The 16,736-nt window shown below is 42.3% G+C and overlaps 2 protein-coding genes across 3 annotated transcripts in view; one reads left to right on the forward strand and one right to left on the reverse strand.

Moving 5' to 3' along the window:
- Positions 1–15,691, forward strand: part of LOC307269777 (vang-like protein 1) — a 50,378-nt gene extending 34,687 nt beyond the window's left edge. The window contains exons 4-9 of one of the 2 annotated variants that reach the window (XM_080052812.1): positions 1,070–1,501; positions 2,912–3,087; positions 8,549–8,709; positions 11,428–11,575; positions 12,141–12,375; positions 12,844–15,691. In XM_080052812.1, coding sequence (XP_079908938.1) covers positions 1,070–1,501; positions 2,912–3,087; positions 8,549–8,709; positions 11,428–11,575; positions 12,141–12,375; positions 12,844–13,104 — 1,413 coding nt within the window. In that variant the 3' untranslated portion in view covers positions 13,105–15,691. The remainder of the gene's footprint in view (positions 1–1,069; positions 1,502–2,911; positions 3,088–8,548; positions 8,710–11,427; positions 11,576–12,140; positions 12,376–12,843) is intronic. The other variant, XM_080052813.1, reaches the window with a different exon arrangement.
- The window catches only part of LOC307270031 (protein jagunal homolog 1-B), a 339,870-nt gene that overhangs the window by 249,152 nt on the left and 73,982 nt on the right, over positions 1–16,736 (reverse strand). The window lies entirely within an intron of this gene.

Below are 16,736 nucleotides of genomic sequence, written 5' to 3' on the forward strand. Positions count from 1 at the left end.
CCATCCTTAAAAATCGGATTCACCGCCAATGTTTTTTTGCATTTTGCTAGCAGTGTCTCTGCTTTTTATTGAGTGTTGGCACTGAAGGCAGGCCACTGGCAGGGAAAGCACCATAGACTGTATATAAAGGACAGCACTCTCCGGTCGCTAACTGGCCAATGGCAGCAGCTTGTTATATGACTGCTGCTGTGTAAAGAGTCCTTATCTCTCCTCCATTCTTAACGGCTCCGCTCTGACGCCGCTGACCTTCACTATCTGCGGATACAGTGGGACCCCAGATGTGTGTGTGTGTGCCCCCCCGCTCTGTTTACGTTGTTCCACTTCCTATCTTCTATTCCCTTTTTCTCTCGCCCGCTTGGAAATAACCTCCCTTTGCCTTTGTCGAGCTGACGTTTCACTCAATAGCTAAAATAAGCTATAAGCAAGTGTTACAGTAAAGAGAAATCCACTCATAAATAGTAGAGTAAGATACAGCTCAATTTTCCATATTTCCAATCCTCTAATGGAATGAGTGAATCCAGCTCTCACATTTTTCCCCCTTGAGCAATGTAGCTATCTTGGTGTTATTTTTCCTTTTTTTTTTCCTCGCATAGCAAACACAATGTAAAATGTTAGTTTTTACACGTTTCCCATTCATTGATAAGCATCCACACGTGCATTAGGAACTATTTTATTTATTGTATTCTGTACACAGATCCGTTGAACCAGTTAAGGATAATATGTAATATAAGTAAGGGATGATTAAATAAGAAAATTGGGATATACTCGGGGTCCCAGTCATTCAGCTTTGCAGTAATTGCCAGATAGAATTTTCGAGTATCCCGCTCGTTTTCTATCTAATCAGGAGACGGGGCGCTATAAAGAGGCGGCTTTCTGAACGATGACTCGCTGCTCTCCATCGCGACACTATCTGAAAAAGACGGCTGCGCTTTCATGTGACGTAACTTGACGTAGGGATGAGTTCGGGGACTGCTAACTGCTGTCACTGACAGGAAGTTAGCTAAAAAGGACCATATCGCTTAGCCTACTTCTCCTTTAATTCATTCCTCCTATTCTACATTTTCTCCAGGATGACAACTGGGGCGAGACCACCACGGCGGTCACGGGCACGTCGGAGCACAGCCTGTCGCAGGAGGACATCGTGCGTATCACTAAAGACCTGGAGGACAGCGTGGGCCTGGACTGCCGGCGCTACCTGACCCTGACCCTGGCACTCATCCTGGGCTTGCTGGTGTTCGCCACGCCCCTGGCCTTCCTGGTTCTCCCCCACCTGCTGTGGCCCGAGAAGCTGCAGAACTGTGGGACGGCGTGCGAGGGCCTCTTCATCTCCGTGGCCTTCAAGCTGCTCATCCTGCTGCTGGCCGTGTGGGCGCTGTTCTTCAGGCCTCCCAGGGCAGGGCTCCCCAGGGTCTTTGTGTTCAGGGCCCTGCTGGCCGTGCTGGTGTTCCTGTTCGTGGTCTCCTATTGGCTGTTCTACGCCGTCAGGATACTAGACTCACAGGTGAGGCGAAGAAAAAGGGGAAAGGGGGCTTGTATAATGTAAGTGCACACTGTGAGCTAGTTCATACACACAGCATAGAATGGGATATAGCTTTGTTGAAATGTGTGTATAGGCTTACCGAACGATCCAGACCAATGCATTAAAACGGCTTAAAGGTGCGCCGAGGAACTTTCAGTTTTTTGTTAATTCTTGCACCCCTTTTGGATAAAAGCGGAAGTGTTTTTACCATGCCAGCTGTAGTTCCTGGGTGAGCGTACCCATGACCAAGGCGATTAAAAAAAAAAACTATATAAAAATAGCATTCTTTGCACTGATGGTCTTGTTTGCTCTTACATGTAATTTGTGATCATCAGAGGAAAAATGAGACAGTTTCAGAAATATTTAAGAGTTCCTCGTAGCTCCTATTAATACAACAAGATTAATCAATCATCAACTGTCTACGAACACGTTAAGCAGACATTAAGAACAGATAAAAACAGACATAAATCGTTAAAAAAATAAGTGTCTGGGGCTTGCATCTTATCAGTCCCTTGATGAGTTAATAATATTGATTGGACTTGGAATTTTTAAATGTAGGCTATTTATTTTTTTGTAGCCAGTGGGCCGCTCTATAGCAGCTCCCAGAGCGCAGAGGATCAAACTAATTATTTGGCAACGGCAGTACGATAAGTCTTGTGTTTTAGCAGCAGACACATTCATTTTTAATGCCCTTTAGGAGCTTAATGTAATCACAAACAACCAAAACACATTTTGTCTCCCCCCTAGTGTTTACTACTTGAGGCAATCCCTGTTGGCGCCTCGTTCAGAACGCTTGTAGGGAAAACACAAACGCACATACAAAAGGGGGTTTAAAAAAGCCTGCAATCTTTTGACACATTGTAAATATTCATACGCTCTACGTCTTGTCTTACATGTGTATGTACGTCAACATTTTTCAAATCCCAGCAAGAGTATTTTATATGCTTTTTTGTTTTGCTTGTTTTCACACGTGTACTACACTTGATTTTGTAGTGTATATATTTGTATACATGTTGTACATGCATATATTAAAGACCTACTTTACCGGTGGGAATGTGATGGTGTATTGAACTCTGAGATCCTATGTAGTATAAATGTGCAAACATTTTTCAAATCGGTTCATCCTAGCCTGAGAAAAGGCAGAAAGAGTGTTTTATGGTCTCACTGTCTAACCCTACATTTTTACTAGTGTGACGTCACACTAGTAAAAATGTAGGGTTAGGATTAACAGGACACCTGGGCCAAGGGAAGACTGAGGGAAGACAAACCTCATTCATTATATTATAATAGCGATTTTATAATGATAGAACGCCGGTTACGTATGGTTGATGTATTCCTTTAAATGAAGAGGTGAAACATGACCCTCTTTAATCTTAACATTGTTTTTAACAGGATGAGAACTACCAGGGCATAGTGCAGTACGCTGTGTCACTGGTGGACGCCTTGCTCTTCATCCACTACCTGGCCATCGTGCTGCTGGAGCTCCGGCAGCTGCAGCCCTTCTTCTCTGTCTGCGTCACCCGCTCCACTGACGGGGAGATCAGACACTATAACCTGGGACAGCTCAGGTGAGAAGCACCGGGTTCCATTTGGTAGATGTGTTTTTTTTCTCCTTAAAGCTAAAGTGCGTAACTTCTGTCACCCCCCCCCCCCCCCCCATGAGGAATCCTGTATAATTACAACAACATTACATGAGGAAAGCCTTCCTTGATCACGCACAGACTTTTATTCCTTCTGCTGTACGTCCAGGTTTTTTTTCTTAGAATCGACAACTGAAAAATTGTGTGGGTGCTTCTCTTAGGATTTTTCTGAGCTCCTGGGCCAGTGTCCGGGGAAGGCGACACAAGTTTGTAAACGCTGCCATACTGAGAAATACAGAGAGAGATTTGTGGAGCTGATAGGCTTAATCAACTTTGTGTCAACTCGTTGTGGAAACGAACATTCATTCATATGACAAAAGTTACACGCTGTAGCTTTAAGTTTGATATTTTACCCTCATGTTCGGGAAATACGGAGAGAAAAGACATTGTGTGTCGGTGAGAGGGAAAGACAGAAACTGGGATAGAGAGAGAGACATAGGGAAGGAAAAGTGATGTCACTTTTGGGAGGAAGGCATTCAAACATGAAAGACTCGGTGGGGAGGGAGAGTCAAGAATGTAAGGGAGGTACCTGCAGCTTTAAAAGTATGGAGGGGATACAAGAAAAGAAATAATTCAATCACAAGCCAGTGATGGAATAAAATGCAGACACAAAAGTGGAAACAGTGCCAGGAGAAAATAAAAAGGGGGAGTGGGGCGGGGAAAACTTCATAGAGGTAACTCCTTACCAACAGCACTGCAGACACAGGGAGGAGCACAGAGGAAAAGAGGAGAGACAGACAGAATAGAGAACCAGGGATTAATAGTTAATGGGGATGGGTAGTGTTGAAGAATCCTACAATGTGTGTGTGGGAATGAAAGAAGAAATAAAAAAAAGGTTTGTGCGTGTGCGTGTGTGCATGTGCGTGTGTGTAAGTTTTTTTTTATGACCTTAGCCTCTGAAGATCCCATTTTTAGCCCAAAAAATCAGCAGCTCTCTTGGCCTCCCTTCTCAGCCCCCCCTGATCTCAATGCATTCTTGCTTACAGTTAACTAATAAAAACCTGATGGATTTATAGGGTGGAGCTCTGATTATTGCAGGATGGATGAAATATTATCCAATAGGTTTTTTATCTTTCTGTAGTTCTGCAGGTGGGCTGTCTCGTACTTTATGTGTCAGGAGGATGACTGCAGTTAAACTCCGACATTGAAAATTGTCTGTTATATTTTCACTCAATCAGAAAGTCACAATAGGAATTTAATAAACCAGATGTATATAGAGTATGTAGAGATTTATAGATAAATGACTCTTAGGAATGATAAGCTAGTGTAGCATGGATATTGAAAAGTGGCTGTTACTTGTACTCCTCCTCCTTATGTGCTATGTTTGTGCTCTAATGTATTTGACTAAGATGAAATGTGCCTGTATGTGTTCATTAAGGGAGGATTAGCTCCCCTAGCAGGGTCTTTGTTGCTCCTATGCTTCTAAAGCTCCCCCCGAAGTGCAAAACCTTTTCCGCCCCAAACCCGACAGTAAAACCATTTTCTATAAATAGTAAATTCCTTGAAGAAGTCCACCTACATAGCAAAGGAAATGGGCATGACGCAGGCCTGACTAACAGTTAAACTCCTTGACCTCTGTAGCTTTTACAGGCCAACTGATACTGGTGTACATTCCATGGCAGTGATATATAATATATGTCATGTATATGTGTAAAAAACACTTGTTAAATCTTAACTTTTAACAAGTTGACAAGTGTATTGATTTTCACATTGATTTTACTACGTCAGGCATAGGTCAGACAAGTGTGTGTGTGTGTGTGTGTGTGTGTGTGTGTGTGTGTGTGTGTGTGTGTCTGTGTGTGTGTGTGTGTGTGTCTGTGTGTGTGTGTGTGTGTGTGTGTGTGTGTGTGTGTGTGTGTGTGTGTGCACACACGTGTGTAATAGTGTAATGGTGTGTTAGCTGGCTGCCTTTGGGGGTGTTGTGCTTTGTAAGCTTTGCCATTCACTGCCTGTTGGGCCGGCAGGCAGCAGGGCCCGGCTTCGCTCTGTTGTCTGTCTGTGACTGTAAACAGCTAATTAGAGCTCCCTGCAGACTGTAGCATGGCATCTGGTCAGCCACACACACACACACACATACACGCATGGACACGCACTAACACATACACACGCGTAATTGCACCGTATACATGCAAACGATTCATGCACACGTAGACACAAAAACATGAGCAAAGTATCATACGGAAATAACCACAGTCATGAGAGTGTGTTGTGTTGTTATAGCCAATTTCTCACTCTGTTAACATACAGGCGGCTGCTGCTCACATCCCTGTTTTCCTGGCATCCATCCATCCATCTTTTTTTTTCTTGCCTTATCATAATGGAGAGCCAGCCTGGGCCCCAGGGCGCTCAGGGCTTGTCACTGTCTGATGCCAATCTGGCCGGAGGAAGACTGTTTTTGTCCCCTTGTCAGAGCAGACAAGATGAATATGAATGCATTCCACACAGCCAGAGCGTGTTGTTTCAGAGAGAGAGAGAGAGAGAGAGAGGGTGTGGGGTTAAACATGTTCACAGCTGGGGACTTCCCCACTTTACATTCCCTGACTGGTCAGTATTGAGCAGCAACGTTATTGAAGGCAATGGTCAATTGACTTGGTCTCAAGGGGAGAGTGCTTTACACAATAGTCTGCCGTTGGGCTTTACTGTATATGTTCTCCTAAGATGCTGCTATGTAGGCCGGGGGAGCTGCTTTGGTTTGAATGGTTTTCTGTCATTTTGGCTCGCCTTAATAATTGATTGAGAGTTAGGAGTTGGAAGTTACACTTGACTCAGTGCTTACGCAAGTGGTCCCCCTAAACAATGGTCCTGTCTGTATGTAGTGGCTTTGAGTGTTGAACACACAAGAGAGGGCTGTCCGGCTCTATGCAGTTAAGCTATCGCACTCCTTTTCAACACTATGATGTGTTTGTTTTCCTACGGTGGTTTATGAGTGGCACACTGTTATACTGCATTGATCTAAAAGCTGGTGTACTTCTGGCACATTGAAAGGCCCTGGGAGCAATCTATGTAATAACTCTTATATAATCAAATATCAGGATACAGTAAACCTGTTTTGTAGGGGAGAGAAAACAAACGCTTGTATTCAATCAACGTCTTATTTCTTCATAATTTTATCATATTATTTGTCCGTCAACAAATGAATTCCATTGCGAAAATAGGATTTAATGGCCTTTATGTTGATCACCATTCCTACTAGTAAAACCTATTTAAATGTTGTGCTATGCTTGTTGTCTCTTGGCAAATAAATCGTCAAATCAAAATTGCATGAATCATTCGACTGTTAAATGAAAATCTTAATTAGGTTTATGCTTGTTGCGGTTAGAGTCGAGGTTGCTGATTAGATATCGCTGTTTATTCTCTAAGGGATTATTAATGAAGTCAGTAATGTGTACTATGTTCAGGTATTACACTAATAATTCAAGAAATAATTCTCCACTATAAATGGCCTCACTCCTGTGTTATCGTTTTTTCTAGGCTGTGTGAAATATGTTGTCTTTGTATGCTTATGTGTACAATTTGCATCAAATGTACCTTTTAAGTCTTAAGTAAATTGAAAATATTTTAATGGAATTGGAATTTGGAATCTGAAATACATTTAAAAAATTATGTGGTGAAATCCTATAGATCCATATGAACTCACTGTAGGCAGCCTAGCCTCTTTTTCACAAATGCTGTGTATTTTTATCCTGTAAACCAATCCACACATCTGTCTTGTAACTTTGTTAGCATGTGTCTAGCTGTTACACTCAGCTCTGGTTCATGTGACTATCACCAGATGGCAAAGTAATAAAAATAAATGACTTTCTGGTGCTGACTAGTGGTTCTTATCTTTCTTTGCTATTTTTAAATGGGCCCATCACATAACATATGGTTTGCGTAGAAGTTAGAAGTTACAAGAGGTTGAAAAGTACCTTGACAGCACTTATATTAGGGGGTCAGAGGTGATACTGTGATACCTCCTTTGGGATAATAGCAAGCGCATGCTGCAGGCTAAACATGCGTTGTTGTCCGTGTGTATATTGAGTTATCGCTCTCCACGTGGCCTATAGAATGACACAGGACACACACACACACACACACACACACACACACACACACACACACACACACACACACACACACACACACACACACACACACACACACACCAATGGATCCATCCATCCATCCATCCACACAAACAAACAAACACACAGTCAATATAGTCCAGTGTTAAGCAGTTGTATTGTGGGTCAGTAAACAGCTGGCAGCATCTGGTGTCCTCGTGTCAACATAATGCAGTCATAGGAGCTGAAGTCACGAGGCGTCACTTCAGAGTTGTAGCTGCTATTTCATCCCTGCTACATACTTTATAATGTATGTTATTTCTTTAAAACCAGTCTGCTAGGGAACCACATACACATTATTGTGCCCTAACCCTAACCCTTACGTACGTAACTGTATTCATTCAAAACAATTGTATCTTACGTTTGCTAACCTTAGCTACTGGTCACCAGACCAAGAAAAGCAAAAGCGCCTGTGTGTACTTCAATGAACGAAGGCACATTATATTGCTTATGATTTTGACTTCAATTATAAGAATCCTTTCAAAAGTGTCCCTTTAACCTGCGATGTAGCTCACTTTATGGAAAAAAACAGGTGGAGTGTATTACGAAGTAGGCATTGACTTATTTAGTACAACATGCGAAAACACCCCACTTTGTGTACAGTTGGATTAATGGTGCAGTGTTACGAATAATACGCTGTGGCATGCTGCAGCCCATCCACTATGGCTGCTGTTTATGAATCCCTTTATTATTATCATCCTCTCTTCTGTCATCAACTTTCTCTTCAATCACTTTCGAACGTCATTGGTTGTCAGTTTTGTATGGTAGTGGCAGCCATGGCAACCACCACACTGGAGCTCAAGTGTCCCACGTCAGATCTTTTCTTTTAAGAGGTTGTTGACTGTGTGTGTGGGACAGCAAACAATAAAAAAGCCCTGTAACCTACATTTGTTGTTGTGTTTAAATCCTTGTCCCACCTATTTGCTGCTAGCATTTCTATGTCCTTGAGAAATACCAGAAGGCTTATTCTAGTCGTAGCAGGTTTTTTTTTTAAAGAAAGCCCAACAAGCTCTCTAGGCCTGCTTCTGTTTTGGCCCCTATCCTATCCTATCTTTTTTTCTTTTCTTTTTTTTACTGCCCTTCTGTAAACAGCTTGTAAGACGCACTGCAGGGATTTCAAAGTATTTGGTTTCACAAGTTTAAAAAAAAAACGATCCGTGGCTTATGTTTTATCACATTCTTGCCTCCATATTTGGAGTTCAACCTCTCAACGCTAGATTTTTATCGGGTAACATTTTCCCCTTGGCTAAAGCTAGTCTTTTTTTCCCCCTCTCTCTCCATTGCAGCATTCAGCGGGCGGCTCTGGCCATCTTAGAGCATTACTACTGTGACTTCCCCGTCCATAACCCGGCCCTGCTTTCCGCTTCCAAGTCCCGCGCGGCCAAACACCTGGCTGGGCTTAAGGTCTACAACGTGGATGGTGAGTTCACTGCAGGCCCCAATGAGGGTGAGTGGGATTGGTCTCTTCAACTAACTCCATGTTGTGGTGTTGTTGGTGTCTGTCTGTGTCTGTCTGTCTGTCTGTCTGTCTGTCTGTCTCTCTGTCTCTCTGTCTGTCTGTCTACAATGTCTGCTTCTCCTTACAAAATAAATACAAGCTTAGTTCATTTACCCATTGATTTGTATTTATAAATGATACCGTCAAACCGTTGAAATGTTCTGCAGCTTGCCTATTGTGTCTTCTCTTAAAAGACGATATTGGTGGGTTGCATAGTTTTAGCCAACTAACTACAAGTGCAATGTACTGTAGTTAACAGGTGGCAGTTTTTCTAAATTATGTGATTTTTCAATTAATTTAATTGATTTTAATTCAACCTTACACTACACAGATTATTTGCCTTTTCAACAACTTGGAAATGTTTCCTTTATCAAACCTCCTAGCCACTGCACTCGCACACGCAACAATAATCCAACTTTTTCTCAATGGCTTCCTGTGACAGAATATACCCATCCTCAGCACATTTTCAAGTCTCCGCAGGTTTAATTTTCAGACTGTGTTGAAACACACTGGTGCCTGGGAGGATGTAAGTCGATCGGCAAACGTATCATATCATTGGTAGAGATGGTTGACAGCAATAGAGAGTGCAGGTGATTTGTAGTTAATGGGCTGCGACATGCAAAAGTACAAGTGTGGTTATGTGATATCCGCCTCAGCGCAGCCTCTGGTGCAAGTTTGGAAGGAGAATTGAAGCAACTGCTCTGCTTCTATATTGACTTTCTCCTCTCCTTGTGTGTCTTTTTACACTGACGCTTACCTTTTTAAGATGCCTTTAAAGCTAAACTGAAAGCCTACCTGTTGGACAGTAAGTCAACACAATGCTGCTAGTCACTGAAGCACCTTCACAGAATGCCGTATTCATTTTGTGGAAGCTATCCCATTAAATCTACATCCTTGTCCTCCTTTTCACGCACAAGTAATGTTACACACACACACACACACACACACACACACACACACACACACACACACACACACACACACACACACTCCCTCTCTCCTCTTCACTCCCTTGCATGCCACAGGTTGTTAAAAAAAAAGAAAAGTTCAACTGGACAGCTTGAAAAATGTTAACACAAATCCTCTATTAAGTTATTGCTCTTCCTTAAGTGCACTCAAGCTTCACTTAAGTGCACTAACTTGACTCCCTCGGTTTGTTTATTTCTTCTTGCCATTTATCTCCCTTCCTTTCCTACTGCCTCCTCTCACGTGAGTGGGAGACAGTCTGTGGAGATGGCTGATAAATCAATAGCTGTTACGCTGCTTTTTCTTGTCATTTCTCTCATCCTCCCTTCATTTTTCCTCCCGCAGCAGCTGCTCTGGGAGTTCTCCATCTCTCTCTCTCTCTCTCTCTCTCTCCATCTCCATCTATCTCTCTCTCGTCTGGAGCCTGTTACCTCCCACTTCGCTTTAACCGACATTGTTATAAATGAGTGGAACTCAGGGACACAGACAATAATCTTTCCCTTGATTAAAGAGTGTTGAAGCCCCGAGCGCTAAGCGGCCGTAACACTCAATTACGCTGCGTCCAAGTGGATTTCAGGTGATTTCACGACGTTTGACACAAGCTATCTGGACTATATCGCCTAGTGTTTCCTCAAATCTAGCTATTTAAAATTAGATATAGTATGGATGATAGAAACTGCCTAATTAAAAGAAATGGATAGATATTTACTATATATATTACATTTTCATACGGTAGATTTTGTGAAAGGAATTAATACTTGTACTCCATTAAATTTTCATATTTCAGTACTACTTTTATTTCTATATTATTCGTAGCATTTGTGAACATTATGTTAAGACGGTCTGCTGGCTCTCAGTCATCCAACCCCCCCCCCCTCACTACTCTACTTTGATGCAAAAATGATGACTTCACATGTAATGAGAAGAAGCTTTCAAATAGCAGTTGTTGTCAGTTCTCGGATGTGTTCATGATCATTCAAAATGTAACAATGCATTGTGTAAATCCACCATACATAAACAATGGTTAAAAAATGCATGCATACAAAATGTTACGTTTACCTACTACTGACATGATGATATTACACATGATGGCTTCCAGCATTACATTTCTCAGCCATAAAATCCCATCTCAGTGCAGTGTAACAAGGCACGGCCGGTGATGCTGCAAAACTCCCTCCATGAATTATTCTGCTCATGCTCGATCCCTGGCCCCTGCATTCATAATTCACCAGCTCTGCCTTCTTTTTAACCCACATTACCAGCAGACAGGCTTCATCTCCTAATGCTAAAAAAATAAATAAAAAATAATTAATTAATTGGACCCAGGCAGAGTTAAAAGGTACGTTTGAATACCAACAACAGCAGTGTGTTGCGCCGAACAATTAATAATTACGACCATAGTGTGGCTTTTCACGTCAGCTCCCGGGGGGTGGGGGGTTTAATATAACCGGTGATAAAATGAAATGGGGCCGAGGTTTATGTGCAGCGATAATCTATCCCTCCACTCTAAAAGCCCCATTGCACAATATGTCATCACCAAAGATTTCTTTTGTTCCTTTACCTTTCTTCTCCAAAGGCTGGGACCAGGCCTGTACCTTTTGAGATTAACGCGCACACACACACACACACACACACACACACCTACACTCACACACAAAGATACACACAGAGTACTCATTTCCCTCTTACTTTGTGTTACAGGTCCGGGGAACAACGCTGCAGCAGGAATGGCTCACTCCCAGTCCAGAGCCATGATAGCAGCGGCCGCCCGGCGCAGAGACACCAGCCACAACGAGCTGTACTACGACGAGGCCGAGCACGAGAGGCGGGTCCGCAAACGCAAAGCAAGGTAATCCTGCCACCTTATAGAATGTCACTCTTTAAGTATCAGGAATGTGATCTTAAAACCTAGAGATGCACCGATCCACTATTATTAGTTCCTATCCGATTCCGATACCTGGTTTTTGGATTTCGGTCGATACCGATTATGTCAGATATCATAATTATTATACATGTCCTTGTTGGTTGTGAATGTATGTGTGAGGTTAGGAGGGCTTAAGCAACACAGCAATTCTAATTTAAAAGAGCAACAAATAGACACACATGCATAAAGGTTTATCTGAACTGCTTTGAACTGTTTGAATGCAGAAGAACATCAGAACTCAACTTTCGAATTGCTAAATTCTAATATTAATCTGTGTTGTACCACATAGCTACGGTCTTAAAATTTTAATTCCTTTCATAGTTAAAATCGAATTTTATTAATCAGAGTTGTCCAGTATCCGATACGTAGATTGCAGCCACATCGGACCCGATATTGGATCGGATTGACCCCTTCGCCAATGTCACTAAAAGTATCAGGAATATGATGCTAAAAAGATATATAATAATGGTGTTGCTGCTTGTCCTTCCAGGCTGGTGGTGGCGGTAGAGGAGGCCTTCACACATATCAAGCGCATGCAGGAGGAGGAGCAGAAGAAGGCTCCAGGGGACGTGATGGACCCCCGGGAGGCGGCCCAGGCCATCTTCCCCTCCATGGCGCGCGCCCTCCAGAAGTACCTGAGGACCACCAAGCAGCAGCACTGCCACAGCATGGAGAGCATCCAGCAGCACCTCGCCTTCTGCATCACCAACAACATGACGCCCAAGGTCACACCTCACTACCGCAAACGCATGACACTACCATTTAGCCAGGGTTTGATTTTAAGTAAGATTTTAAAGGTCAGCGAAATACACTTTTTTAATATGGGTCCCAGGTGTGTCTCCCAAAGTATGAAGAAAAAAGAACCCCCTCTCCTTTTCCTCACCTTTACTGAAGACCAGTAAGATTTCTACCTAACTTAGCACTGAGCCACACCCTTAGATACTATCAGAATAGTCTGGGCTTTTTTGGAAGGCGGGTCTTAAAGAGACTGGCTCTAATACGGAGCGTTTCAGACAGAGGCTGGAAAGAGGAGATTCAGCGATGGCATTGTGAGAGAAATAAAGTTTTTTTTTTAAACTTTCAAGTTTCCATCAGCCAGCCAAATTCCAATTTTGAACATGAAAATGAGCTGTATATGTTACCTTTAAGATTCAGTAATATGACCAAAGTGTTTTTTTTTTTTGCATTATCAGGCGTTCCTGGAGAGCTACCTGAGCCCCGGGCCGACCCTGCAGTACAGCAGAGACCACTGGCTGGCCCGGCAGTGGATGCTGGTCAGCGAGGCGTCCGTCACCAGCGGCCTGAAGGACGGCAGCGTCTTCCACCTCAAGTGTGGTGACTTCAGCCTGGTGGTGACCTCCAAGAAGATCCCTTACATCCAGATGTCTGAGGAATACATCGACCCCAAGTCACACAAGTTTGTCCTGCGGCTACAGTCCGAAACCTCCGTGTAGGACGCCAAACTTTTTTTCTCTCTTTTTTTTTCAATTCCTCACCCTTTTTATGTTGCTCTCCAAATGTTTTTTTTCATTTTGGGTTTTGCAGTTTTTATTTGTACTTTTTTGGAATTTTATATATATTATATATGAATCTATATACAACACACTTGTTTGAATATATTGATCTTTTTAATGTTTGGATATGGATGAAAACAAGCGAGAGAATCGAGGCAGGACGACGCTCACGGCTGTTTGACTCGGGACGCCTCGGACACGTTTGTGTGCACATAACAGAATGCATGAGTGTGTGTATGTGTATATGTATACAGTATGTGTGTGTGTATGTGTGGTGTGCACGTGTGTCAACACAATCACTGGTTCCCTTACTGTTTAAGATGCTGTAGCCAAACTACATGGGAACATCAGAGGTTTCTGACATCCCTGCAGACACTTTGCCGTCTCGGTTGCTCCATTCTTTCCATGGGACAAACACACGGACAGACAAACCACTAAGGACTGTGATGGTGCCACTTGGATTTTTGCTATTGGAAACCTGATTCAAACACATACTGTATATCCCTCTTGTTTTGCCGTTTCGTCCACAACATTTGAAAGCATTCGGGTGCTCCTTTGGACTTCAACAGATTGAGACTTAAATGGATTCATGTCCCTGGAAAAAAGCAAATGAAATGCATTTGACAAATAGATTAGACTACACTTCAATCAGACTTTTGCATTAAATGCACATTTACGTATGTTTATCAATTGAAAGAATTTTGCCCTGAAATGGATGGGACTATATGATCTCTGCCTGCTCAAAAAAAGGACTGTTTTCCTCTCGCCTTCAATACATCAGGACATATGTTTAACTACAGCAGCCGAAGTTGGATACACAACTTTTTTTTTTCCCCCCAATGGAGCAAAACCCTAAATATTTCCACTCCAGTTGGGAAGAACACACACACACGGCACATTGAACAAGCCCTTTGAACCCGGAATGAACTGAATGAAAAGTGACGCTCAGATGGACCCACGCGCAACAACAAAAACATGTTCTCCCTGCATCATCGCTTCAGTAAACTTCTCTGGGCTTTAATGTCTGCCGCATCTGCCGGGGAAGAGGGCCACGTCTCAGAAATAAAATAAATAGTACTACTGAAAACAAGATCTAGCTCTGTGGCTCAGCAGAACATTGAAATACCGTAAATTGCGTAGTAAAAGCTCACTTGGTAAATGTAGTAAAATTGTCATTTCTACAGGACTAGTTCTGCCAATTTATATTTAATTGCCGTATTGCTTCTTACCATCAACAACACTCATCCCCTCATATTTATTTTCACATTAAAAGCCTGCTGATAAAGAGAAGATGCCACAACAACAACAAATTCTGGGCATTTTTGCCTTTTATTTGGCAGTCAGTCAGCATTGCATAGAGACAGGAAACATGTGGCGGTATGATTTAAACAATTTTACCGTGAAAATCCTGGAGGAAGTGTTACCATTAATTTATGGTAACTTAATACAATGGGGAGACTGTACTGATTGTAATGGTGTGTTGTGTCATGCGGTGGAAATGGGACACAATGCAGAATTTACACATACAACAGGGCAAATGTTTCCCTGTCTGAGACTTTGCAGTATTAAAAGTATGATTTCACAGTGTCAGTGTGAGCGCTGCTGCAGCTAGGGCGGAACCTCTTTTCCACACTGGACCATCTGGTTTTCCTTTCCTTCGCCATGTGTCACCTCTGGTGTCTGACAGACAAACATGCTCACAGTCAATCCCTCCAGGCCACACTCGGCAAAGATTCTTCTATTTATGTCTATCGGCCGATGAGTCAGCCAATGTTGTAAAGCCTGAGAAAAGAAATTCAGATAAGCTAAAGGCACTAAAATGACACTTTTTTTTACGTCCTGTCAACATTCAAATTTAACTGCTGTACGAATGGTAAGCGATCCGGTAAATTCACCAAAGTCATAAAAGAATCGCATTGGGCTCATGTATAAGTCATACTGATAATATGGTCTGTGGCTATGAGCAGGGTTGTCCCCTACTGCCCCCTGGCTGCTAAACCTAATGTTGACAGTGAGTGTGTGTCTGAAGGCAGCAGCAACATGTTTCTATGGAAAAGATACTGTTAATTTCTTTTTTTCCTTTTTTTTTGCAGAACGATTTTCACTTTAAAAGAAAGAAATTGATGTTTGATGCAATGAGAGCAAATATCCAAATTTTTTAAAACACATGCCTCTGGTCATATTTTGTACCTACTGACAGATGAACTTTGTATGATCCCGATGTGACTGTGTGCCTCCTGTTTTTACACTGTATCTATTTATGTAAACAAGCATGCGTGTGTGTGTGTGTGTGCGTGTGTGTGTGCGTGCGTGCGTGTGTGTGTGCGTGCGTGTGTGTATGTATGTATGTATGTATGTATGCCATTCCAGTTCACATGACCAGCCTTTTTCCCCCTCACCATCTGTCACGCCGTTGCCAGGTTACAGCCCTCTGTCATGGTTTTTTCCATCGGACAGCTTTATGGTGATGACGTGACATGGCAATGTAAGACATGTTTCGGTTTCACACATTTACATTTGTAAAAAAGAATAAAAAATAAGATAAAATAAACCTTTTTATGAACATTTGTAAACTGCTGTACAGGATTTTATTGTGAAGTAACTGATTTGATTTGTCATTGTAGTTTTTGAGCCATTTTCTGCCTTATATGGGTCTAAATTGTGTCCAGAATTCAACCTTGCTTTTCTGGTACATTCAGTTACCTAGAACAGACAGTGTATCATGGATGTGGTAGAAGTAAATCAGTGTTTTGCCCAAGGGGGCGCTTGCAGGGATTTCACCCTCTGACCTTTTACACTTCAGCTGTGAAGGGAAATTCCTTGGGTCTTCATACCCCGTGAAAACTCATAAGTTTGATGTCCTGTTTGGAGATTTATTGCTCTTCTACTTTTACCTTGGTTTGTGTTTTCCGTCATATCCCCAGGATGCCAGTCTGTTCTCAGATGGAGCCTGAACTTTTCACTGTCAGTGTTGATTGATTAACTGCTTGGAGTCTTACAACTCCTTAAAATGAACCAAAAGCCTTGGAAGGCCTTATTATTTCAATTATTTATGGATTCAGAAATCACTTTATTAAGATTAAACAACCCCTATTTAAGTATTATTTAAACCATCATTCATTTGCACCTTGAAATATTCCATACTACAGAAGGTAATTATCTAGTTTACCCGGGATAACGGACGATAAAATTATAATTGTGTTATCTTTTGAAAACAACACGTTGATTTCTTTAAATAACCAATGTTTCAGAATGTGCTCCTTTTTCCTCCCAACCAAACTATGAAGTGAGAAAGTCTCAACAACATGTGCTGAAGCATTTTACAGGGGATTTATCCTTTAATTGCATTTTCCCATGATCAGTGTCTGTCATTACCCATGGTAACTTTCTCCTCTGTCGCTGCCTATTGGCCCTGCTTTGTGACATGCCGGAGCAGAAAAAGGCTCTTGCTTCTTTCTTGTGCCCTTGTTTTCTTGTCATGTAGCTCACTGGTAATTGGCTCGCCGCTCGGCCTGTCAAAGTGGCGCAGCCGGGCCTTGTGGGTAAATGAATGTCGGTGTCAGTGTTCAAAA

This window comes from Ammodytes marinus (genome assembly GCF_949987685.1).
Source record: "Ammodytes marinus genome assembly, chromosome: 24".
NCBI classification, from domain to species: domain Eukaryota; kingdom Metazoa; phylum Chordata; class Actinopteri; order Uranoscopiformes; family Ammodytidae; genus Ammodytes; species Ammodytes marinus.